General features: G+C 41.9%; 1 protein-coding gene across 13 annotated transcripts in view; it reads right to left on the bottom strand.

Annotated features, from left to right (window-relative positions):
• TENM2 (teneurin transmembrane protein 2) overlaps positions 1–27,866 on the bottom strand; it is a 685,555-nt gene that overhangs the window by 165,220 nt on the left and 492,469 nt on the right. For all 13 annotated transcript variants that reach the window (XM_065690193.1, XM_065690201.1, XM_065690202.1 and 10 more), the window contains 2 exons: positions 21,006–21,240; positions 4,303–4,541 (listed from right to left, as the gene is read on the bottom strand). In XM_065690193.1, the coding sequence (XP_065546265.1) occupies positions 4,303–4,541; positions 21,006–21,240 (474 nt within the window). The remainder of the gene's footprint in view (positions 1–4,302; positions 4,542–21,005; positions 21,241–27,866) is intronic.

Here is a 27,866-nt window from a genome sequence, read left to right as displayed (position 1 = left end):
TTCACTGACACCTACTTTTAATGCAAATTTAAGAACAGACCCTTCTGTCATCAGCTAATCCTGCAAGATGCAGAGCTCCCTCGGTTTACATTGATTTCAAGTGAATCTGATAGCAGTGATTGGCAGCCAGATGACCTCTGTCTCTCAGAGGTTCCATCTTTGCATGATTTTCCCCTTTTCCAATCTCGGTTTCCAAAATGTCTAGCATTTTGATTTCAGTGAAGCCTGGACAAAACAAAGTCAGTGGTTTTCTGTCTCTATAAGTAAAAACCAATAAATGCAAGATAAGAAATCACATGAAATGTTGCCATTCGTCAAAAAAAAATTGGAGAGAAACAAAAATCAATTGGTACACCAGCTAGCCACTTGAGCACACTGTTTTGATTACTCCTGATATGTGGAATGAGGGTCAAAAAGACAACTGGAATTATGACTGGACTAAATTAGAGATATGAATGAACAAGAAACTTAATGCAAGCACCTACATTAGCAAATATCTGACTCATTTCTGAGAAGAAAATAATTCGAGTTGATCTCAACACCAGAAGGACACAATTTTATGCAGATTGTGGCACCTACATATCTTTGACGCAGGGTGAGGACAAGACTTTTATTTCTAAGTCCTTTTTCTCAGGAACCCCATCAATTTTATTTTCTGTCACAGAATCAAATGAAAACTTTTGTGGCTACAAGCAGGATAGCCAAATAAACTAACTGTTATTTGTCTATACGTCTCGTGTTCTGTAGGCAGCTATATTTCAGGCTTTAATTTTAAATATATATAGGGAATAATAAGAAGGAAAGGATATTTTCATTTGCTTAATTAACTGCCAGACCCTTTGGCAATTCAGCCCTCTCTATAGCACAGAAGTGAATATATTATTTTAAGTTTATGCTACATGTGCACTGAATATGTAGTGCAAGCATGCGATTGTTATAATTTCTGTCATGTTCCTTTTATTTTCCCTATATCTTCTTGCACATAATAGGATTAGATAAAATACATCAATACCCTAAAAGTTATTAGTCTGAGTCTCCAGATACTATCTTCAAGTGGGGCATCTTTAAACCTTACAGATTTTATTTTCCACAGGACATAACAGTTTGGTGGGGTTGGTTTGTTTGTTTTTCCCAAAGCAAGTCTGAATACTTTAAATTACCACATTTTTAATATACTGACATGTTGCTGGTCTGATGTTCTTTGATGCTCAAAGTTAGATTGGCAGAAATCAGAGAGAGCAGCACAGGGGCTTGCAGAAATGTGATATTCATGCTTGGCAGCTATTGCTCTGTGAAAAGCACAAGGTGACTTTGCTTTTTCCTCTCCTTCCTTCTTTTATTTTTCATATTTTTTACCCTCCAACTTTGGCATGAATCTAAAGAACGAAAAACTAATTTAACATGACAAATGCTTTCATCACTCCCCTAACCTCTGAAGTGAACACTCTGACAAAGACAATATGCGTGCTATATGCTTTCCTTTCGACACTTTATAAATTACTTTCTTGTAACTGGGTTTTACCACCAGCCCAATATCTTCAGGATGTCCTAATTTGAATGGCTAGCTCTACATTCTTCATATGTCACCCGTGGATAATAGGAATAACTCCTGGCCTTTGTGAAGTGACGTATGCCTCAAATGGGATTGTAGGACAATTTTATTTACACATTGCATGTTGGAATTTACCAAAATGTACAACGCTACCAACTTATACTCTGCATTTCATCAGCCTGCTGAAGAAACAGGGAGAAGTGATAAATCTGGCTTTAACTCATCAGACAACATTTTGTATACTGTGTAAGGAAAAAGTTAACTGAGATGATTTTTTCCTATACTCTGCTATTAAAAACAGTGTAACAGTCAGACATAGAAACATCTTAAAATGCTCTTTTTAGTGGAAATGATCCTCAGAGGAAGATTTAGGAGAATCCCTGGCCTATAAAGGAAGAGTCTATTTAAAAACACAAACTTCAATAGTAGGAACCAACAATCCATATGTATCTTAAAAAAGAAACCCCAAAGTTTTGTTTTAACAAGACATACTGTCATTATTTTGACAAATGTTTCACTTCTTAAAATCTCAGTAGTATCTTTACTTAACATCACTAATGTACTGTGGCAAAAGATTCCAAAGGTTATTATGCACTTATTACTATGAAATTATTTTAATGCTTTAAACATACTGTCTTTTAATTTCACTGTGTTTTTATTGGCGTGTTATCAGAAAGGGAATTGGAATGCCTGAACAATTTAAAAGATATTTATTCTTTTTTCTCTGTTATGATATTTTTTTGCTCCTCTCTTTAAGCCACCCCTCATTTGATATTTTTTTCATGCCACCCATATCTTTGGCATGTTCTCTGAAAGTCCCACATTTAAATGTGGACTATATTTTCAGTGACCTAACTGTATCAATTCCCACATATTTTTTATTATAGGAAAATACATTTAAAAATCCTGAAGTCTAAGAGAATTTCTAAGTATTCTTTCAATGTAATTTACCTCATATTTGCCAGCATTGCTTTTTTCATTTAGTCCTGCAATGGTCCTGATTAGCATTGACGTGATCATCTTCACACAGCCTAGATATATAGACAAGCCTAAGTAGCATAACAGGATTATTCGCAGGATTAATTGCAGCTGTTTTCTGGCTTTGATGTATACTAATTCTTTACTGTGTATGGAACGAAGCTTGTCAGGTAACTTCTCATTATTTAATCCTTGAGCCAACACTCTTGTTCTAAAACCTGCTTTCTTGTGTTTACTAGCCAACTCTATTGCACTCATCATTCTTTAGTCAGGGAAGACAACTTCAAAAACTTCTGTCAAAATGGATCACTTATGTCATTACTTGAAATGATAGATCATTCATCAATTATTAAGAGTCAATGCATTATCTTACATTCCCTCTTGTCTTAGTATATGAAAGTGTATAAAGCAATAGACATGTTGCAAAGCTTTGCTTTAGATTACAGTAACCTAAATACCAAGGAAAAATATGTTTCATAATCCATCACTTCAAAGTTATGCACACGATTAAAAAACTCAACTTGCAGTGTATCATTCCCCATGTGCATAATCACTCAAACAGAGAGTTGTTGTATGGTAAGTGTCACGGTCAATAAATCATGGGCTTTCCAATCTTTTTATTTATATATCAAACTAAGCCTGCTATTCGTCTGTGAGCTCTGTAGTATCGAGTATACTGGGATATAGGCCTGGCCTAAAGAGACAGCAGCAATAAAACAGCCAGTCAGCTCTCTCTTACTGCTGTATATATTAATTACATATGGAAGCTCATTAATATGAAAAATAGGTTTCCCTTAGAAAACAGTGTCTATGCTGTTGAGTGAGAATAGGGAGTAAATTCAGTACATCTTTATAGGTCTTTTGAGCACTAAATATGAAATTAGAGTCAGAGACGAACTAAACCACTCACAGAATAGGTCTGGAAAGTATCAAGCTCCCGTAGTTCCAAAATACTCATTGAAGCTAGAGAGTTTGTGCAGCATCTCATTGTCACCAATGTATTGTTAAAGGCACTGTGAAAGGTATAAACTACACAGCTAGCCGAAGTAAATACTTAGATAAACCTCCAGAACAACAGACAAGGAGAGGGGTGCCTGGGGGAGTGGGTGCCAAAAAATAATTGCATTAAGAAACACAGAATAACAGAAACATGTTAAAAAAAATATCTCAAAAGACCACAGAAAGAATGAAGACACGGTGTGGACAGTGTTCATATATTGATCCTGGGAAATAAGCACAACATTTAGAGTTTCCTTTCTATATTTTTGCTGACAAAATACTAAAGAAGTGTGGAATACCAAAAATAACAGTGCATAAAAATGAACTATCTATTTAGATCTAACACCACCAGGAATTTATTCACAAAGATACAGACTGAGACTTATTAAATGCCAGGAGCTTCTGTTACTTACAGGGAGTCACCCACCAGCACAAAAATCACAACTTTTTCCAAATATTTTTTTAATATATGGTAGTACAACAAAAAAATCATTGTATCACCCACTGGTTGGGCTATCCATGAGAGATGCGTATACAACACCTAAAGTTAACGCTGCACTGAGAATCCTGAATAGATTTCTTGCTTCCGCTGCTCTTACGACAGTGAACAGGAGGTTAATGTTTCATTTTACCTCAATCATCAGTATAAGGAATAATAATTTTCTTTGCTCATTACAAACACGAATCTGTGTGACAGACTGACCATCCTAATACCTGCTGAATTTTCACTTGCTGACATAGCTGTGTGATTTGACGAGAAAACACAGCCTTACCTATGAAATATGCCAGCAGGATGGCAAGCAGGACTGCAGCAGCGATTGCAGATAAAGCGGCACATTTCCAGCTACAATACTTGGAGGGTTTCTTCAGCTTGAATGCGTTCCTGGAGAATGTATTTCTAGGTAACAGTCTGGGAGGTGGAGTATAAACTGTTCCTGAGGTCAACGGGTAACCAGGGGAAGAACTACTGAACAGTGGAGTAGTTCCAGAAGATGTCTTGAACAAGAAATGCCTGAAAAACATAAAATGGAACATAGTGTTGTAGTTAAGAAAGAATACCTTCTATTCCTGTTCCATCCCAGCTATGATAATGTGTTAAATTCGACTACAAAGGAATTGTATGAAGAAATAAGATGAAAATTCCCAGTCTTTTTCCTATCAGAGCTTAAGAACTGTCACTAAACCACAGTGTTAGGATATCTGCTTAATCCTTTCAGTACTTAGATGCAACTTGACCAGATAAAACACCAGCGTGACTGATGAGGTGCCACTGAGTACCAGTTGAGATTGCACGTGTAATACATGAGTGCAGTCTAGTAACAAAGCTCATATTCAGAATGGATGTGACTGTCATTTCCTTTTGGTCAGTGTTTGACTAGGACAAAGCAGAAAAGAAAAAAAAGGACTTCAACTGCCCACACAATTATTAAGAAGAAAATAGTATATACTGCCTAACAAAACCTCAGAAAAGGAAATGCTGCCAACACATTCCAGACAGAGCAAGTGGAAAACACAAGAGAGAAGACTGGCTTCTCTAGGTTAACTTCTCCCAGTCAGAAAGAACTGAGTACAGGCATGCTCCCAATAAATGATAAAAAAGGGAGAAGCACAGAATAAAGGCAGTGGTCTTCAAGGCTATTTTTTTGAGAGAAAAGAACTCTGAAGATCCATTCCTTCTTAGCTCTGAAAAATAAATGCTTCTTGGAACAAATGAGACTGAAGATACTTGGTATTCTCCAAAACCAAACCCCAAGTCTTACTTCAAATGTAGAAAATGTTTAACCATTTTATTCAGATCAGAATCATGTATGTCACTCTCAAATCACCTGTTAGGACTCCAAAACCACTTTATTACAACAATGATTTGGATGTTTGAAACTGAAATGTGTTTCCTAAATATGTTTTCCAACCCATCATCATACATGTGTATACTTCCAAGCACAGGATTTACTGCATACTGATTATACAGAATAACGGAGATGATTTTAAAGGTCACTAAAACATTTGTTTTGAAATGAAACCCAGAGCATAATAAATTACATAGAATTTGCATACAGGTAGAAGACAGTAAAAGGAAGGCTGGCTAGGTTTCTCAGTTGAATGATTGACCATTCACATTTGAAGGCAGTCTCTAAAATATGGTCTTGTTTTTAATGCAGTCATTAACAAACTCTATTAATAACCATAAAAAATCCCTTAGCTTGACACTACCTTTGTTATTGTGTGGTTTTTTAAAACCCCAAATGACCTGGGACATCTCTTGACCAGTGATCAAGATTTAGTTTGTTTCAGAAAGTATTTCAGTCACTTAAGATATTCCTGTTCTTCACTGCCATAAGTGTACACCTGTGCTTTGGAGACACTGTAGATAAAAAATTAAGACACAAAAGTACACAATCAGAAATGGCTTTCGAAGCCTCACTAGTTCAAGATTAATTCTGTATTTTGTTTTGGTTTTATAAATGCAGTATTTGGAAAGCAAAGAAGGAGAATTAAAAGGGAATATTCAAGCTAGAAATCTTCTGTCATTTTGTTTCTCAAATAAAGTTGCCCTTTCTTTTTTCCTTATCAGTGAGGCTCATTAGACATTAGAATTGCTTCTTTTCTGCACACTGTATGCAATCTATGAGAAAACACAGTAAAGGCAAATGCTAAAAGGTTTCCCCCCTGAATTACCTAGCCTTTTAAACTAAAAAAAAACCCAACCCTTTCCAGTTACAAGAAAAGAAGAAATACTGGCAGTCTGATTTAATGAACACTTAATTTTAACTCTTTACTTTGCAGCAGCTGAATTATTTGCAGCAGCTGTTGGGAAAATGCTGCTACTGGGCTGGTTGGGTTACACTAGATCTAGTGACACTTATGTTCCTTTTGTCTGGTTAAAACCTGATCAACTCTTGTTAGCAGAAGCAGTTTTAGTCCTTTCTACTTTACTTTGTCTGCAGCATTGGCAACACAATTCCACTTCTGTAATAGGAACTAGGGACTGAAGTGCCATGGAACATGAGGAAGGAAAGAAGGAAGGACAAAAGGAAGAGAGATCTGGTGAGATAAAGTCAGGTAGGAAGGCCCATCTCATTCAGGTTCTGCATCTGCCTGAGCCCAGGACCACCTTCTCCTCCTAAATCCTCATGGCATGAGCATCCCTTTCAGGTTTGGACCCACGGGTCTACAACAGAAAGTTCTTAGAGTTCTTTCGTTGTTCTAGCCCCAGAGCAGATCTCACAGAATCAAATTGGAAATTGCAGTCCTTGGCACTGCCTTTATCTGCACTGTCAAGGTTTTTAAACCCAGGAATTTTTTGTCCTCTTTAGCTGAGAAGGCAGATACAGTACCAACAGAATTTTTAATTTAAAGCATTGTTAAAGTAAACTCAGATACATAATGAAACTCTACTCCCATTAAAGTTGAATTAATGACTATCTAGATATAGTTTAATAGAACATGTCAATCATATACTGTTTCATGTGAGAAGAAAAAAGTAGAAGAAAAAATTAGTTCCACTGTGATCCACATTGAGATACGTAAAGAATATAAAGAAAACCACATACTGATCCATGCAAACATAATCTCTATTATATTGTTAAAACTGATCCAAACTTGATAGAAGCAAGAAAGGCCAAATGAAATGATATGGGGAATGGTGTCATTCATAAAGCAAAATGAGAAAAAATATCATTGGATAAGCTCTGAATTTTGTCATACCTGCAACTCCTACCCATGTATTTTGAAAGCTGAAAGTTTCTTGTCTCTATAAGATTTCTAGCAAAGTAACCATGAGAAGGTACTGCACCATCTTAAAGGGCAGAAAATCTACCTTCAGGAGCTTGTAAATGACATTTCACTAAAGATATGTCCCACATCCACTAAGCCATTGTGGAAAACTGTTGCTGCATTCAGAAGTTGAAGACCAGAGTAGCAGAAATACCTTAAGTTATAGCAAAGCACACTAGAAAGACTGAGAACATAATGGACAAAACACTTGGACCCCCAGAGTTTTAAGTATAGATTCAGCTACTAATAGAAATAAATTGACTTGTCTCAAGTCCATCCCTAAAACCAATGATCTATAGCTATATTTTTATGTAGGATTCGACATGCTCTGATACAACCAATTGTCTGTGGGCCCATGCTGTACAGACAGAACATGAGCATTTATCAACATTAATTACAGTCTCACAGCAGTAACACTGGGAGGTACAGTACAATGACTGCTTATGAAAAGAAACGATCTTATTTGTGCTCATTCACTTGATTTGAAATACATTCCATATTAGAATTAAAACCCCTGTATATTCTCTGTCTTACCTGTTCACCTATAAAACACTATCAAGAAAACCACACTTTCTACCTCACAATTAGCATCAATAATTTGATGCAGATTGGGACTAGATTTCTATTTCGAAAACATGAGAGTAAATTGCTAATTCTTAGCCCGGTCTCCCTAATTCCTGTGCATCGCAAAGACATTCCTACACTGGAAAATTGCAAGAGATGACTGTCAGTACACGGTGATTCAGTAATGTATGCATCCATGAAAGCTATGGAAGGAGCCTGCCCGCTGCTCAGAGGGAAGAAGTGAACCTTGTAGCTTGCTCAGTGCTCTCCTCTGCTGCTCTGCAGTCTCCTGGGCAGTAAAACGCACACCCCGGTTTTAGAGCAGTGTGTGTTGCTGATGCACGGGACCACCGACGCCAGGAGAAAGGTGACATCTCTGAAAGCTGGGCTTGCAAGGGGACATTTGTCCACAGTGCTGGGGACTAATAATAAATGGAAAAAGCTTTATTTTGCTTTCTTCATTAAGTCAGAGCTCTCTACAGCATTTATTTTCCCACAGGTCAAAAGGAGCTCTGGTGTTCAGGGAATAGTGGTCTGACTGAGACTGTATTAGCTTCCATATTCTTTGAGAGAACAATCTCTGTTTTTTTCCCCTCCTTTCTGTCCAGATTGTCTTGGCAGCACACTGCAAGAATGAGTTGAGAAAAAAAACGGTTTTGCAATGAAAAAATGTAATAGAAAGGAAGAACAAGATACTTTCTAACATAAATTGCTTCTTTCCCTCCGCATGCTATCCTAAGCTTATTCTGCAAGAAAAAAAAAAATACAGAAAGCTGTAATGCTTAAATTGTCTGTCTTTTTTTTCATATTCCTTTTCATAGGTTTTTAGTAGCAATTAATAAATAGAAATAAAATGGTAACAGCTCGATTTAATGGTTCTAGGACTTAAAGAATATCTTGAAGCTGTGGTAAAATCACATCTGTGTAATTTCACTGGACATTTACTCTTGGCAGAAAAAACCAATGAATTATAGAACTTATGTTCTATTCAAGCTGGTTTTCATTGGGAGAAAAAATAATCTTCTGTAGTCTTCTAACTCGTCTAAAAAGTATCCATGAGTCATTTTATGTCAGCAGTAGAATCAAAGTGTCTGCCAAATTCAGACAGTGAGGTTTTATGGCAGTTTTCTAACTACCAGAAAACCCCCAAGATGGAAGAAAACTACAAGCTGTCCCTATGCCTTTTTTGCTGAAATGACCTCTGAGTGTTAGACTGGTGCAAGGTTTGGTTACCTGTGTAAGGGCCTCTCAATCTTTCCCCAAACAAGATTTAATTGAATGTTTTTGTTCTCAGGTTCTCGCAGCAAAACACAGAGTTATCAGCCAGGCTTACACAGCTGAGGCTTCGCCGGTGTGGTAAATTCCACAGGTTTGACCCTTTCTAGCATCTACAACACAGGGACCTGGGTATCCCCCAACTACACTAAACTTAGCAATAATGATCTAAAATGTGTAGTTAAAAGAAATTGTCTAATCTCATCAAATCTCCAGACTAAACTCAGCAAAATAGATTTTTCAGTGGAAATCCACACTGTATAAATGAACCGGCCATTGTACACAAGGGTGCCTGTGCACACCCTCACACCCAAATGCCTGTTGCAAACATAGTACAGCCCTCTTCACAAGACACTATTTCAGTGCTTTTCAGCCTCCTGCAGATAATCAATTTGTAACTCACTGTGCATGGTGCAGGAACCAAGGACACTCTATTAGGCACGGAAACAGCAATTCATAATGAACCCATCAATACCAGTGGGACACTTCTATTGACTGTAATGTGACTCTGAACCTCGCAGCAGCCACCCAGCCTACAGCGAAGCTCTAACGCCAGTTCCTCGGCTTTTGAAAGGATCATGATTCCTTAAAAGCCTGGGTTTCCAAATCCCCAGGCAAAGTCTTCAGGAAAATGCAGGGTGTAAAGCAGGGTGCCATGGGTAAGTACCAGACCTGCTTGTCACCATCATCTCTGCACTCTTAATATAAAAGACACAGTGGGACACACAAAAGCACAGTAATTGAAAGCTGCCTGACAGGGTGGTAGGATGTTTTACAAAGAGGCAGGTGCCTGCCTTTGGGCACCCTGATCTGTCATATTATTAAACAAAAACAAATAGGCAACGTTCACAAAGCTGCAATTGAAAAGAGAGAGTAAGTAAAATCCAGGTAAAACATGTATTGTCCTGCAGCTGCACTGTTAGCTCTGTTCTGGATACCTTTCTATAGGAGAACCTGCTTTCATCTGGAATTTGTTAACTGAGATACTGTTGGATGAAGTTTTTATAACCTCTCTCACCCCTACTGTGAGCTCCATGCTGGAGCGGTCTCGGCTGCGTTGCCAGCCTGGCTCTGGTACATCCCAATGGCACAGCCTTGGGCAGCTGCTCAGAGAGCTGCTCAGTTGGGATGAAGAGCTGCAAGAGAGTCTGTGGAAAGATGAGGTGAAAAACATGAAAAGAAGAAGGATTGCTGCGATGGGGGTCATTAGTAGGTTAACAATTTGAAAGGGAGAACTCCTGCATGGAAAGGCATAAAATCTGTCAGGGGAGACCTGGGAAGGCAAGCAAGGATGCATGAGGTTGAATGGCTGGTGTTGGTGGAGCTCATGGCACACAGCAGCCCGGTGACCCTAAGGAGCTACAGGGGCCACTCCTTATCTTACTGACTGATGACTGTGGGGCCAAAAAAGATTCTGGGTGCCCTGCAAGAAGGTGGTGAGCACACTCACCCAGCCTGCCAGCTGCAATCCAGTGAGCTTTTGTGTGAGTTAGCCAAAGAATTGCTTTGCCCTTTAAATTTATGTTAATCTTTCTTCACAGTTGTTTGCTCTCCAGGAATGGATCAATTGAAACATCTAGTTAATGCCTAGTAAAGAGTAACAGGAACAGCTACATACATAAACACAAAATAGTGGTTACGTTGCATATTTTCTTCCATTAAATGAGAGCAGGATCAAGAATGCAGATATCTCAAGATTTAGGTAGCCCCAAAAATTACAGAACTTCTCCTTTTTTAAGTGGAAAAACTTGGGTTTTTTCTGCTGTAAAGTTCTGAGTAATAGTTGCACAGTGCAGTCACAGGGATAAAATCCAATAATGCACCACATTTGTTATTCTGCTAATTATAAGAATGACAACGGTATTTTGCATTTCAATAGGCCTGTTCGTTTTTAGCTTTCTACATCAGTTCATAGAATCATGGAATGGTTTGGGCTGGAAAGGACCTTAAAGCTCATCCAGTTCCAAACCCTTGTCATGGGCAGGGACATTTTCCACTAGACCAGGTTGCTCCAAGCCTTGTCTGACCTGGCACTGAACAATGCCAGGACTGGAGCATTCACAACTTCCTTGGGCAGCCTCAGCTCCAATGCCTCACCACTCTCACAGTGAAGAACTTCTTCCTTACAGCTAAGCTAAATCTGAACTCTTAAGTTTGAACCCATTACCCCTTGTCCTGTCACTACAGTCCCTGATGAAGAGCCCCTCCCCAGCATCCCTATAGGCCCCCTTCAGGTACTGGAAGGCTGCTATGAGGTCCCCACGCAGCCTTCTCTTCTCCAGGCTGAACAGCCCCAACTTCCTCAGCCTGTCTTCATACGGGAGGTGCTCCAGCCCCTGATCATCTTCGTGACCTCCTCTGGACTTGTTCCAGCAGTTCCATGTCCTTTTTATGTTGAGGACACCAGAACTGCACACAATGCTCCAGGTGAGGTCTCACAAGAGCAGAGTAGAGGGGCAGGATCACCTCCTTCGCCCTGCTGGTCACGCTCCTTTTGATGCAGCCCAGGATACGGTTGGTTTCTGGGCTGCAAGCGCACACTGAAGCCGGCTCATGTTCATTTTCTCATCGACCAGCACCCCCAAGTCCTTCTTCTCTGCAGGGCTGCTCTGAATCTCTTCTCTGCCCAACCTGTAGCTGTGCCTGGGACTGCCACAACCCAGGTGTAAATTAATAAACATTATTTCAAACCACTTCTAATTTAAAAGGCATTCACACATGTAAGCTCTCCACTGCCTCTTAATTCAACAACTCAACAACAAAAAAAGAAAAAAACACTAACAACAATTGTATTTTAAGTCTATAAATAATAAGCTATGAATAATACAATAGAATAATAAACCCAAATATCTAAACCAATTTTGTTATAGTTTTGCTATGTCTACATGTAAACTCAAAGCCCAGAAACCTAAATCACAGCATTTGAGATTATTATTTTTAAATATAAAGTAACACCTTAAATGTACCTGGTGTTCACTGTAGCGCGCTGCCTGTTCACTGCACAACCCAAAACTTAAAAACCCAAACCAACACGACTGTGAAACATGCAATTATCTGCAATCTGTGAGAACTTCTTTGAGCTTATCTGCATGTGAGTGGGAGTACACCTAGATCGATCCTCTGAACCATTATTATGTATTCTGCTTTTGTAGTGTTTGCCTTCACCCTTTTTCTCTCCTATCACAGTCGACATTTGTTATGGAAACAATGCTCCAGTGGCCTGCTAAAAATGACCTTTCTACAACATTTTTGGAATTCCTCCAAGTACATGGCCCAAATGTGCCTGAAGTCCTTGAGGATGCTTTTGACTGTGCTTTACTCGACTCTTCAAAATGCTTTTGATTTTTAGGTGCAGAATCTATCTGTTCAGATCCCATTTATTTGCAAAGTCCACACACAAACTTCCAGCAACCTTCACATGTGGGACCAAAGAATGAAGGAGTCAGTTCTCATCCTAGCCCTCAGACTCAGAGGACTAAACGGCTGTAGCATATGTGTCTGTAGCCGAATTGTTTAACTAAATGGCAAGAGAAAACCAGATAAGACAAAGCAAAATTAGTGAGGAATTATCTGCCTGTTCCAAGTAGTTGTTTGTTATGCCAAATATATCCTAGAAATTTGCATTAACAAAAGGAAAAGAAATTTTGTTTCACTATTCTGCTCCAGAACGTTTTGCATCATGTATAAAGAGATCAAAATATTGAGACAACATTGAAAATAGGCAGGCAGTTGAGGAGAAGGGCTGTAACTTGGAAATTCTACACATTCAGAAACTTCAAGTTTAGGTATTCAGTTCAGAAGGTCTGCAGTTGATGTGGACACCCAAGCACGGAACAGTATCTGAATCCAGCTTTAACAACACATATTTAATTTCTTTCTTAAAAATAAAATAATAATACACACACAGAGCAGTAACTGCCGCTCTTTATTCTTGGCTTTTTTTTTGCCATGGCTGCTGCAGCCACAAAGATGCTGTGTGCAGATGTTACCCTGCTATGATGCCCCATAGGTTTGAGTTCATGCACTGCATTGGTGCAGACTGGCCTATAGCTCAGGCTGCTGCTCCATCCATTAATCTCTCATTTCTGCCATAGCTCCCTCTCCTCAGGCTCACCCAAAGTGAGTGTGTTGGAATCAGACTGGCAAAGTAAGAAATACAGCTTGAACCCAGGAGCTGGCAAATATTTTAAAGAGCAACATAGGGGGCCTTTTAATGCTAATGTTCAGATTATTCAATCATTAAACTGAACTTTGCTTGCATGACCCCAGATTTGCTCTTACACTACAGCCCACAAGATCTAAAGAACCTGATTTTGTAATCACAAAAGTGACTATCATCCATTCTCCTGAAATACAGGAAAAACATTTCTAGCTACAGTCTTCCTTGAAGCTTGGCAAGAGATCCTTGTGAGCAAGCTCAAAGAAATTATAGACATACATGCAATTACAACTGAAAGATCTGAACTGAAAATATTTGAAAGTATGAGACTAATTATAACACTAAGGAAATAAGACTAATTTCTGTTTAATTTTGTCTTTTTCTCCTGGATTAAGTATTATTAATTATAATAGTACCAGCTAAATTAATATCAATATAAAGTACTGGAACAGGCATTAATACATTAGGCAATCTCAGTCAAACATCCATCCATGAAAGCTCTTCTGTTATCCTCACGACTCACGTGGTGTTCCTCAGGGGTTGGTACTGTTCACCATCTTTGTTAGCAACATGTACAGTGGGATCGAGCACGCTCAGCAAGTCTGCTGATGACATCAAGCTGTGTGGTGCAGTCAACACGCTGGAGGGAAGCGATGGTATCCAGAGGGACCTGGACATGCCTGAGAGGTGGCCAATGCCAACCTCATGAAGTTCAACAAAGGTCCTGCACGTGGGTCAGTGCAATCTCAAGCACAAACACAGACTGGGAGAGACTGTGTGGAGCAGCTCTGAGGAGAAGGACTTGGGGGTGCTGTTTGACAGAAAGCCAACCATTTGCTGGACTGCACAAAAAGGAGTGTGACCAGCAGGTGATTCTGCCCCTCTGCTCTTGTGAGACCCCACCTGGAGTCCTGCATCCACCTCTGCAGCCCCCAATACAAGAGGGATGTGGAGCTGTTGGAGCGAGGCCAGAGGAGGCCATGGAGCTGCTGCGAGGGCTGGAGCAGCTCTGCTCTGGAGCCAGGCTGAGAGAGCTGGGCTGGGGCAGCCTGGAGAAGAGAAGGCTCCTGAAGGGGAGACCTGAGAGCAGCTCCAGTGCCTAAAGGGGCTGCAGGAAACCTGGAGAGGGGCTTGGGACAAGGGCCTGTAGGGACAGGAGAAGAGGGGAATTGATTTAAGATGAAAGAGGGCAGACTTAGATTAGATTGGATATTAGGAAGTTCTTTATTATGAGGTTGGCGAGACACTATAGCAGGTTGCCCAGAGAAGCTGTGGCTGCCCCATCCCTGGCAGTGTTCAAGGCCAGGTTGCACAGGGGCTTGGAGCAAGCTGCTCCAGTGGAAGGGGTCCCTGCCCGTGGCAGGGGCTGGAACTGGATGAGCTTTAAGGTCCCTTCCAACCCAAACCATTCTGTGATTCTGTTTTTGATCGCCACCTGCAGATGGGCCTGTGTGAGGTTCCCGAACCAGAAAGGTTCCTTGCACAGCCATACTTTTCTCCCTGTTCTCTCAAAGCATTTTAAGCTTTAAAGTAGACCACTGCCTCTCTAGCTGTCTGGAAGTAATGAGACCCAAACTGGGATGTTCAAAGGTGGTATTTTCGTCATACAACCCTCTTCCAAACCAATGATTAAAGAAGCAATAAAGGAACACCTCTTAACTGGAAAACACAGAAACCAGCACTTTGGAGAGGAGGAGGAGATGGTTTGAAAGAGACTGCAAGAGGACAATAAAAGTTAAAGAGCATTGAACAGCAGCTCCGAGCTTAAAGGTAAAGCTGCTAAGTACCGCAGAAATGAACCATAAAAATAGCACCATAAAAATGCTGTGACTATGCATTACTGCATCCTTAGTTAAAGATATTTCAACTCTTCCATTATGGACCCTTATTTCAAAGAAAACAGAACGATTACAAAGCCAGCCTGGGGGGCTACTGCAGCCAGAAAGAAGCAGCAGACCAGGGAAGATATAGTCCGTATTTGTTTGCCTTGAACCAGAAACAAGCACAGTAAAATCAACACACATCCCTAGCAGTGTTCAAGGCCAGGTTGGACAGAGCTGGGAGCAACCTGCTCTAGTGGATGGTATCCCTGCCCACGGCAGTGGTGTTAGATGAGATGATCTTTAAAGTTCCCTTCTAACACAAAGTATTCTCTGATTCTAAAAAAGCACAGTTAGAGACTCAGTATGAATACTGTAACCCCACTAAAAGCCACAAGCTACTAAAATACAGCTAAGCATAATGAAGTAAAAAATACAGAACCACAAAGTGTACAAGGATTCTTGGGCACATGAAAGAAGAGTTGCCTGAAGAGGGTACATGAAAGCATGTACAAGCAGTAAAAGCTTACTTGACATCACAAAAAAAGGTGATTAACCCTCCCATCAATATTGGAAAAAAGAGGCAGAGAAAAGAGGTATCTGGAAAGAATGTGCTGTCTCCACGCAGCCTGAATTTATCCCCAAGTGCCTGAGGTAGCAAAGAAAAGAAGGGAAAAATATTGGTACCAGAAAAGAAAATACACCACCATGCAGACACACATTGCACTACTCAATAATTCCAGTTTTCAGTGCTGTGCGGTAAAGAGACGTCTGGAATTGTGATCTGGGTTTTGTAGAGCTGACGTGAAGCATTCACACAGCTCAGGTTCCGCTTTTTGTTTCACCATCAGTAACGTGACCAACCTGCACATAGCTTCCAGTCAAAGGCAGAATTGACTGGAGGTAACTGAAAGGTGAAAACTAAAAGTTGTGAAGCTCTGTGCTGGTAAAGCCGGTGCTGTCAGTGCTGGCTTTGCCTCCTGAGCACTCCACTACCCACATTCATAAGCTGACAACAAGAGAAAAAATGACAGAGTGAAGAGGCAGCACAGAAGGGATCAGTGTTCCACCACAAAGTAAAGCTATAAAGCAAAGGATAAACTAAAAAGTTAATAGTTACAAAAAGATGTCTTTTTATTGTTTTTTTGGCTGCTGGTATGAATGTAGGTGAAAGACCAGTTTTAAAGTGAAAGTGTCCAATGATTCTGCAGGTACCAACTTCAGCACAACTTGCTGCAAACCAGAAAAAAAAGAATCCATCACCTTCTGAGTTAATATTCTTGTGATGAAATTTGTCATCAGGTGCTGTCAGGTGTGTGGCTTCAGACAACAAAAATCGATCCTGAAGCAAGACTGGCATGGTCTTAGAACACAGAAATACTGGCAGGATGTTTTCTAATATCTTAATGCTTGCCTAGGACAAACCTAGCTATGGAAAAGCTCCAATTAACTACTGGGTATCTCCAAAACACCCAGTATTCGCAAAGCAACCTTTTGTCATCGACACCAAGATATAGATATTCCCAGAGGTTTTAGGATAACAAAAAAAAAAAAAAAAAAAAAAAAAGAAAAAAGAAAAGAAAAAAAAAGGAAAGGAAAAGAACCAAAGTTAGTAACAGAATTGAAAGTCTTCGCTGACAGGGGACACACAAAATCAGGCAGCGAAGGAAAAACAGCCAGGGAAATGCCCACTTTTCAGGGTGCCATTATTATGCCAAAGAATCTCTTTCGTGAATATCTCAAGGAATTACCTCCTTATAAAGTGTTCGATAAATTGGAACAATCCTAAGCCATCAGAAATGCCATATTCCAGGTACTGTTGTACCGAAGAACAATTTCATATGAAAACAAATGGACAAGGAACTGCAGGGAGTCACTCTGCACTAAAAGTAAAGATGTGTTATAATCCTGGGCAGTGAACTGCACAGCAACAACTGGCCCAGCATGAACAGCACCAACAGTTTTATCTTGTAGTTCTTAGCAATAAATACCAAATTCTGGATGCCCAAATTATGCTCTAAAGAGGAGCAGATGCTCTCACAGAAGCAGCAGCTCAGGGCCAAACTTCACTCCTAATTTATTTTATTTTTTGGCCAAAGTTAGCTCCAAACTTCAATAAGCGAGAATCCCTTTCCTGTCTTTTTTGGACATCTCAGGCTTTGGATAACTTTCAGTTGCTTCTCAGCCCCCCTGCTTCTTCATGGCACCCTCGTTACCATTTTAGCAAAGCAGGGCAATGTGAATGAAGCCCCTGAGGAGGTTTCCAAAGCAGCACAGGAGCACAGACTGGGCACAGACTCCCTGCTCTAGTCAGCCTCATTTGCTCCCCATGGTGCTACAACCACTGATTAACCACTGAGTAACAACAGCCTGGGTGTTGTAAGCTTCAATCCAACTCTACCAACTCCTCCCAGAGCTCCAAACCAGAAAGCAATCGCTAATCAAATTCAGGAAGGGACTGGCCTGATGCTGTAATTACACTACTGCACAGCGGTGTAACTACACCACACCTAGCTACTGAGTGTGATCCAGCACAGCGGTGTAAATACACCACACCTAGCTACTCAGCGTGATCCAGCACAGCGGTGTAACTACACCACACCTAGCTACTCAGCGTGATCCAGCACAGCGGTGTAACTACACCACACCTAGCTACCAAGTGTGATCCAGCACAGCGGTGTAACTGCACCACACCTAGCTACTGAGTGTGATCCAGCACAGCGGTGTAACTGCACCACACCTAGCTACTGAGTGTGATCCAGCACAGCGGTGTAACTGCACCACACCTAGCTACTGAGTGTGATCCAGCACAGCGGTGTAAATACACCACACCTAGCTACTGAGTGTGATCCAGCACAGCGGTGTAACTGCACCACACCTAGCTACTGAGTGTGATCCAGCACAGCGGTGTAAATACACCACACCTAGCTACTGAGTGTGATCCAGCACAGCGGTGTAACTACACCACACCTAGCTACTGAGTGTGATCCAGCACAGCGGTGTAACTACACCACACCTAGCTACTGAGTGTGATCCAGCACAGCGGTGTAACTACACCACACCTAGCTACTGAGTGTGATCCAGCACAGCAGTGTAACTACACCACACCTAGCTACTGAGTGTGATCCAGCACAGCGGTGTAACTACACCACACCTAGCTACTCAGCGTGATCCAGCACAGCGGTGTAACTACACCACACCTAGCTACCAAGTGTGATCCAGCACAGCGGTGTAACTGCACCACACCTAGCTACTGAGTGTGATCCAGCACAGCGGTGTAACTGCACCACACCTAGCTACTGACTGTGATCCAGCACAGCGGTGTAACTACACCACACCTAGCTACTGAGTGTGATCCAGCACAGCGGTGTAACTGCACCACACCTAGCTACTGACTGTGATCCAGCACAGCAGTGTAACTACACCACACCTAGCTACTGACTGTGATCCAGCACAGCGGTGTAACTGCACCACACCTAGCTACTGAGTGTGAACCAGCACAGCGGTGTAACTACACCACACCTAGCTACTGACTGTGATCCAGCACAGCGGTGTAACTGCACCACACCTAGCTACTGAGTGTGATCCAGCACAGCGGTGTAACTACACCACACCTAGCTACTGAATGTCATCCAGCACAGAGGTGTAACTACACCACACCTAGCTACTCAGCGTGATCCAGCACAGAGGTGTAACTACACCACACCTAGCTACTGAGTGTGATCCAGCACAGAGGTGTAACTACACCACACCTAGCTACTGAGTGTGATCCAGCACAGCGGTGTAACTACACCACACCTAGCTACTGAGTGTGAACCAGCACAGCAGTGTAACTACACCACACCTAGCTACTGAGTGTGATCCAGCACAGCAGTGTAACTACACCACACCTAGCAACTGAGTGTGATCCAGCACAGCAGTGTAACTACACCACACCTAGCTACTGAGTGTGATCCAGCACAGCGGTGTAACTACACCACACCTAGCTACTGAGTGTGATCCAGCACAGAGGTGTAACTACACCACACCTCGCTACTGAGTGTGATCCAGCACAGCGGTGTAACTACACCACACCTAGCTACTGAGTGTGGTCCAGCACAGCGGTGTAACTACACCACACCTAGCTACTGAGTGTGATCCAGCACAGCAGTGTAACTACACCACACCTAGCTACTGAGTGTGATCCAGCACAGCGGTGTAACTACACCACACCTAGCTACTGAGTGTGATCCAGCACAGCAGTGTAACTACACCACACCTAGCTACTGAATGTGATCCAGCACAGTGGTGTAACTACACCACACCTAGCTACTCTGAGTGTGATCCAGCACAGCAGTGTAACTACACCACACCTAGCTACTGAGTGTGATCCAGCACAGCGGTGTAACTACACCACACCTAGCTACTGACTGTGATCCAGCACAGCGGTGTAACTGCACCACACCTAGCTACTGAGTGTGATCCAGCACAGCGGTGTAACTACACCACACCTAGCTACTGAGTGTGATCCAGCACAGCAGTGTAACTACACCACACCTAGCTACTGAGTGTGATCCAGCACAGCGGTGTAACTACACCACACCTAGCTACTGAGCGTGATCCAGCACAGCAGTGTAACTACACCACATCTAGCTACTGAGTGTGATCCAGCACAGCGGTGTAACTACACCACACCTAGCTACTGAGTGTGATCCAGCACAGCGGTGTAACTACACCACACCTAGCTACTGAGCGTGATCCAGCACAGCAGTGTAACTACACCACATCTAGCTACTGAGTGTGATCCAGCACAGCGGTGTAACTACACCACACCTAGCTACTGAGTGTGATCCAGCACAGCGGTGTAACTACACCACACCTAGCTACTCTGAGTGTGATCCAGCACAGCGGTGTAACTGCACCACACCTAGCTACTGACTGTGATCCAGCACAGAGGTGTAACTACACCACACCTAGCTACTGAGCGTGATCCAGCACAGCAGTGTAACTACACCACACCTAGCTCCTCTGGATCTGGGTGTGATCCAGCACTGTATTCCTGGAAGGCTGCAAATTAAATACAACAGAAGCTGTGTCAATGAAGCAACTGAACCCCTGGTGCGAGCCAGCGTTCGAGGTAGTCCAGCTCCCCTACCTGTAGATTTGCTCCTCTCTATCTGGGCAAGCAGGAACACCCTCCTCTCCCAGTCCCTTTTTTCAGCACCACAATGGCTAATTTTAAATTCTGTCAGACCAGCTCCACTATTTAAAGCGCAAGTTAAATGTGTTTGACATTCCATACCCAACTGACAACAAACCAGAATATTTAGAACGGCAGCATGTCAGGCCTTTATTTATTTATTTCTCTGGCAGGCCTAAGTGCTGCACCTTTTCATTTCTATGCAACTGTTTGCCCCATGGGCATCAAGCTGTTAACACGTACAGAAGAGATTAAAATGAGCTTGCATGGTGGATGAAATATAAATTAAAATTATAGTAGTGCCAGTCTTGGATCCGGGATTGCTTCTCAAGGTCTCCCAAAATTCATAATTTCAAATGAGCCTCTGTTACTTCAGGAAAAGGCAAAAATGTGTATGTTTTTCAGCAACACAGCCAAGCTGAATTTTAAGTGGTCCCTGAGCCTGTGAGCAAAATACGCTGCACTAACACGATGAGCTGTGTAAGCAGGGATGCTGCAAATGAATAAAAGCCTTCAATATGGGACATGCACATGTTCCCCTGCCCCCATTCCAATGCAAAGCAAATCCCAGGCTGGGGGGTATTCTCATGTCACCAACTCCCAACCCGCTACAGACACAAGCTGAGCGAACCCCATCTCCTGACGAGCCAAAGGGGTTCTGTGTGCACTTGAGAGCGCGGAGCAGGGCGCGCACCCGTGGCCCACCTGGTCTCCAGCGGGACGTTGCTGTTGAGCACCCAGCTGTCCTGCAGCTGCACGGACTCGGGGGTGGTGGCCAGGTCGTTGGGTGCCGGTGCGGGCGCGTGGATCTGGTTCCGGCGGTTCGTGAGCGAGTTCCTGTTGAGGGAGTTGGCAGAGGAGTGGTGGTGGGACAGGGAGTGGTTGTGAGGAGGAGGCAGCGGCGGCCTCAGCGTGGATTGGCTGTGGTGGTTTGAAGGGCCTGGAAGACAGGAGAAAGACACATCACCACTGTGCGTCGATGGTGCTGCTCTCCTCGGCATTCTGAAAGGACCACTGCCTGGAAAAAAAGCCAAGCTCCACAAATAGACAACTAAGCCTACATTCCTTTTGGACCTGTAGACGTTAAATTATGGTTAAATCACATCAGTGACTATTAGAGATCAGGGATACGAAAGTGTTGTGAGGCTGCACAGCTGGGATGTGCAGTCTCTGTATTTGTACAGAGATGTAAATCTGCATTTAGATTTAAAAATACTTCTTTATAGATTCTTCCTGGAGAAAGGACCCTTTGTTGAGGAGCAGGACAGCAGTCCAGCCTGGCCACTCTGTACATCCACCCAGGGGAATGTTTTCCTCCCTGTTTCTCTCAGGGTCTTTAAGGAGATGAACCTTAATGGATTAAACCCAGCTTTTGAAAATACGGTCTTTAGGCTCCCATAAAACTTACTGAGAGATCTCAATCTGCTTTCACTTGCTGCTGTTTTACCAATCAGCATCAAATGAACATTATTTGTTCCAGTGAAAGAAGATTAAACTTCAAACATGAAAAGGGAGCAACAATGCAATGATGGTATCTTTCATGTTCTTCTGTTTGATCAGGATTTGGCCTTTATTTTTCTACTTAGCAATGCCACAAACACACACCAAGATCTGAGAATTATGCTCCCCGTTCAGCCTCTTTGATTGAAAATAGCAGATGACTTTCAGTGATAAAGAAGGATAGACACTTTTTTCATTCTTTGGGTACTGACGTGTTTGGAGATAATGAAAATGATTTTTTGTAATCAATAAGGCGAGTGGATTAAAATAAAAAGCACATGAGAAGAAAACAGAATAAGCAGGTGTCATTTGAGCGTAGTCACTTTTCCAAACGTAAATGCAGAATGGTAAATAAGTTTAAGGGCAATTCCACATTACAACTACTTACTTCTAGTAGATATAGCAAAAGAGACTAAAGAAAACAAACTGTGTTATGCATGCTTTAGTCATTATATTAAGTTATAGTTTTCTAGTGAACAATAATCAGAAAAAGTTATATTAGTGAAATGATAATTATAATGATGTATGTTTGTTTTTAGAAACTGAAGCACATTCTGTACTTAGTGAATCAATAAAAGAACACATCACATTTGCAGTGAGACTGATCTGTTTTCATATGAAACAACAAAGTATAGAAAAACTTCTGAATGTATTAATTAACTGTAAATTGAGACCAATATTAAAAAACATAAAAATAAAAAGCACCAAAAAATCCCCCAAATCCCCCCCCAAACCCAAAACCATTCAAGGGGGAACTCAGAATCAGGCTGCAAAGCCAGGAACTGAAATTGGTGCATCGTTTCAGGCTTTTGAATGCTAAAGCTGTGATCAAAACACCTCCTATAATCAGGGATATGTTTTAGACTCCCACGAGACAGAAGTAACCAGTTTCTTTTCTTTTGCATAGGGAAAAGCACATGATACTGAAGCTTAAATGCTGGCAGTCAGAGGGGCAAACTGGCACAGCACCCAGAGCCATGACAGTGACCGTGTCCTGCCTGGTCCCAGGCACTCAGCTGGGCTCTTCCAACACATGGAGTTGTGGCACACAGGGACATGGGTTAGTGGTGGACTTGGCAGTGGCAGGACTTGATCTTAAAGGCCTTTTTCAACCTAAACAACTCTATGATTCTATGCAACACCTTAGGGACCAGTTCCTCATCTAACACTGCTCTGCTGACTGCCCACCCTGGGAAAAGCAATGAGAACACACACTCCTAACAGCAGCACAATGGGTGAAAAGAAAGGGGACAGAGATTTTTGGAGAGAGATCATTCATTTTCCTACACATTTCTGTGGGCCTGGGGAAGCACAGGCTGATGAAGAAGAGACAGGTTTACAAAGTCACCTTTCATGAACACATCCTAATTTTAGGACCATCACATGTGCTAATCTCCACACTATCCTTGCCTTGGCTATGTCTTACTTAAGTTTAAAAGAGTCTGTTTAGCCCCAAAGTCTTTATGTTTAAAGCCCCTATTTGCACCTCCTAGAACAACCAAATGTCTAATCTACACTAGGTCCTGTGCCATTCACCAGCAGCATGTGGAGTAAGACTCAGCAGGAAGAAAATGTGTTTGGACAATATCCACACGCATAGAAGCTTAAGTGGAATTACTCTCCCAGTCTGTGTTCCGACTTTAAACAAAGCATGTTTGGATTTCAATAAGTGGATATTTATGAGTGATAAAATACAAACTTGTGCCCTTGTATTAAAAATGACTTCAGAAGATTCATGAGCTTCATATTTTCTCAGCTTCCTTTGGATGCAGCTTTTCCTTTTGGAGGATAAATATGGGAAAGTCATACGCACATAAACAAAAAAGTTTTCCTCCGAGAGACACAGTAGCACCAGCTAAATAAAGACTGAATCTTGCAACCACAAATCATAGAGGCTGTTCTTAAAAGTGAGCCAACTGCACATCAATAAGAATGAACAGAATTTCTGTGAGATTAAGGAAGCAAGAACTGCATTCAAGTTACCACAAATTAATTTAATCTTCCTCAAGACTCAGTTCCCACACAGTAAATAAAAGATACTGCGCAACATAAGCTGTGCAGAAGTAACTGAGTATACACTACTGGAGCTGCAAAACCTCAGCGATCTGGCATAAGATGAATGTAGCATTTAATACAGAATAATAAACCAAACACCAATATCAACATTACATAGATATATTTAGTTTATATTAAAACGTATAAAAGCTTATATATATATAGAAGTACTAACTAGGGAGCATGCACACACACTCGTGTATATAGGAGAGAGCTAAAAGCTTAATATGCTGCTTCTTCATAACCCTGTTTAAATGAATCAAAAGCTGAACACTATTGAACTTGCCAGGAATGTAAAATTGGATTCACATCTGAACATCTGAGCACTTCTTTATGAGCATCTTTGCCTAAATTAAAACTTCAACAGCATTACCTGCAAATCTGCTGAGCTCCCAAGTTCAGAAAAGTAAATCACTTGCCCCGTAATAAAAGATCAGCAGCCTTAAGGACTGGCACAATGGATCTTAGGACATGACATGCTCTGTGGTCTCTCACAAATTGCTTTATTATTTGGAAGCTTAAACACACTGTGTCTAGATGGAATACATCTGGCTTTTTACAACAGGAAAGAGATTTTATTTTTGAAATAGCAGTTGCCAGTACTGGTTTGGGGAAAAATAATGAGGAAATTTTGCCTTTTCTCAATTATTACATGAAGTGCGGATTTCACCAGAATACACCCTATAGCTTCAAACATTTAGGATTTAAGGAGAAGTCTCTTGAAACTGCAATGGAAAACACAGGACTGAAAATCTGACATACTGGTCCTCTCCATGTTTTGGCTTTTTTTTTTTTTAATTTATTTTATTTTATTTTGTAATTTCTGATTTAGTTCACAAACAGACAAACACACCTAATTCTAATGAATTTTAGTACACATTGATTGTGCTGAGCACTTCTGAAAAATCAGGGCTTGATGACCAGGTAATCAACACGCGATTCTTCAAGAGATCTTACTGCAGTCAAGAATATCAGCAATGCTCATTTCAAATTAGGAGCTGAGTGTGGATAAATTGTGTTCTAATTAAGTGATCTGAGAATACAAAGTCTGATCTACATATCTTTGAAGCAATCATAAGCTATCCAGCCCTTAGTTGAGTTTAATCAAAACCAAAAAGATAAAAAAGAAAATACATTTTTTTTCCCATTCATTCTTTTATCCAGTGAAACCATTAAAGAAATCAGGCTGGAACAGAGGTAAAATGTCAGTTAAAACAAGATGCAGAGCAGCACTTGTCCCCTTAGAAACAAAAAACCCCACCAAACCCAACCAACCCTGAGCAAAACTCTGTCACTGTGATCTTCCCCTTTTCTGCACACACAGGGACAGTAAAAGACCTGTAGCTCGAAGTAAAACCCCGAGGCTACTGCCCTGCTGTGCACACCGCAAGGGTACCAGGGGAAGCGCTGTGTGATGGGCAGCTGCCACACGTCCTTCGGGAGCCTGTGCTGCTGCATCACAACACGAGCCCGGCAACTTCGGGGATGAGGGAAAGTGTGGGATGTCACGGTGTTACAGGTACAATGGCGATGGCTGCTTGCTCCTGAGCACACACTTCCAAACATCACTTCTCACCTATTTTTGCCACCCAAACGTTGTCTAAAACGCAATGTGAAACTGCAGATTCGCTTTAACATGGGCAAATTGCTTTCCAAAGTTTTTCCAAGCCTTGTTACGCTGACTTAACACGTGCTAAATCCCAGCAACACAATGATCTGAGAACAACTTAATCTCCAACCTCAGATTAAATTCAAAGGAGAATCAGCTGCTTCCCTAATCTAAGCAAAGCAGTTCTTTGTCAATACTACCTCAAAAAAGTAACTGTAGATTGTATCTTAGTTGTGCTGAATTATCTTCTGTGCCATGATTAAGTGTTAAAAGACACAGAAACACCTCCTCATCAATCCTTTTCACAAAAGAACCAAAAGAAAAACAACAAACATACCTTATTTTTCTGAAATGAGCAATGATGCAGCTATTTCCTTACACTTCTAAACAATACAAATTCTGAATGCAAAAAGATAACAAAGCTGATGCATTGAAAGAAAAAATTGAGTAAACCCACAGAAAATCCTTGTTAGCCAGCATTAAAAACCCGGTCTTCAGTATTTCTAGTTCTTTATTCAAACAACTCGACCACAAGGAAACCACATCATCTGCTATCACAATGAGTAACAGGTTTTTCACAGAACCACAGGGCCACCTTCCAAGCTAAATTCATCTTCAAAGGCAGATCACATTACTCAGAGTCAGGAATAAAAGGAAGCACTGAAACACCAGGAACACAATACAGTATCGCAGGGAGCTGCCGTCTCCACGGCCAGCTTTCACCTCGGATTTCAACCCTCACTGGACTTTGGCACAGTGGGACCACGGCTCCTTCCCAGCAATACAGACTTGGTTTAATGCTATGTCTGCTTTAGTTCTTCTGCTTGTTTGCTTTAATTCTCTACACTATATTGTGCATGGCCATAGTTAAACAGAATCTAAATGTTCTGAAAACATTTTCAAGGTATGCTGTAAATAAGCAAGTTATCTCACTCCTAACCATGGATATCATTAACTCTCTCTTGTTGTTGTTGTAAACCCAAAACATTTGCCAGGTGTTCCTTCTTTTGTCTGCATGTTTTTACAGTGTTTGAGGCAAGAACAGGTTGAACGACTGGCTGCCGTCCCAGACTGTACATTTCAAACTGAAAATTCAGTAAACGTGTGGTATAAAATTGTAAGTCACTTATCAGTCTCTGCCAGTGCACTGCAGCCACCTCCTCAGCGCGGTGATAGAGTAGAAAATAAAATGTTGCTGTGGCAAAAAAGAAGCAACAAAACCAAACAAAAAATACTCCACTATGTACCCACAATATCCAGATAATCACAGAGAAGGGGAAAGGTGGTTCAGCGGATAAAGTCTAGGACTTTGTCATAGTTTCTGTATCCTACTCTGGCTGAGCCAACCTCTGAGCGATTGTGGACGAATCACTTGTTATCTGTAAGCGTCTTTATCCATATCCTTCGCAGGAGTGCTGAAGGTAAATTACCTTACCACTTACAAGGCAATCAGATACTAACGCAGTAGGAGCCAGTAAAGTGCTTTCTGTCTGCGGCTCCCAGCTGTGGGGCATGAGTTCATCGCACGGGAGGCAGAACCAGCAGCCACCAAATTAACTCTGCCTGACCTGAGCTGCGGCTGCGTGCGCAGAGTGCGGCGTCCACTCCAGAGTGAACAGAGGTGGTGGGATGCTCTGTGCAGACGTCCAAGTGCATCTAAACAGAACTGCCCTGCTTGGAGCAGGATTAGCTCCTATTGTCAGTGCAGAATCACAGAACAGACCTTCAAGCTCATCCAGTTCAACCTTTACCCCAGCACTGCCAAGGCCAACACTAACCCATGGCACTGAGGGCCTCATCTACATGTCTTCTGAACACTTCCAGGTACAGTGACTCCAGCCCTGCCCTGGGCAGCCTGTTCTGATGCCTGAGCACCCTTTGGAGAAGAAACTGTTACCAGTATCAAGCCTAAACCTGCCCTGGGGCAGCTTGAGGCCGGTTCCTCTTGTCCCATCCCTTGTTCCTTGGGAGCACAGCCCAGCCCCTCCTGGCTCCATCCTCCTGTCAGGCACTTGTAGGGAGCCATCAGGTCCCCCCTGAGCCTTCTCTTCTCCATCTGAACCCTCCAGGTCCCTCAGCCGTTCCCCATCACACTTGTGCTCCAGGCCCTGCACCAGCTCCATTGCCCTTCTCTGGCCCCGCTCCAGCACCTCAATGTCTCTTGTAGTGAGGAGCCCAGAACTGAAGACTTTGCTGAATCTAAAAAGTGGCAGACTTGGTCTTTGTGCTACATGGGTGGATTGGTTGTGAAAAAGTGGTGTGCATACTCATCAAGCAAAGGGAAAGAGGTAGGAGCCTTCACCAGGAGTCTAACCTGAGGGATTACAGTCATATAACCAATGTTCTCAAGTGAGGGTCACGTATAAAAAGGCTAAAACCCACTGTCCTACAAATAGTATTAT

The sequence above is a fragment of the Lathamus discolor genome, chromosome 10 (assembly GCF_037157495.1).
Source record: "Lathamus discolor isolate bLatDis1 chromosome 10, bLatDis1.hap1, whole genome shotgun sequence".
Classification (NCBI taxonomy): domain Eukaryota; kingdom Metazoa; phylum Chordata; class Aves; order Psittaciformes; family Psittacidae; genus Lathamus; species Lathamus discolor.
This window is presented reverse-complemented; position numbering and strand designations above follow the sequence as displayed.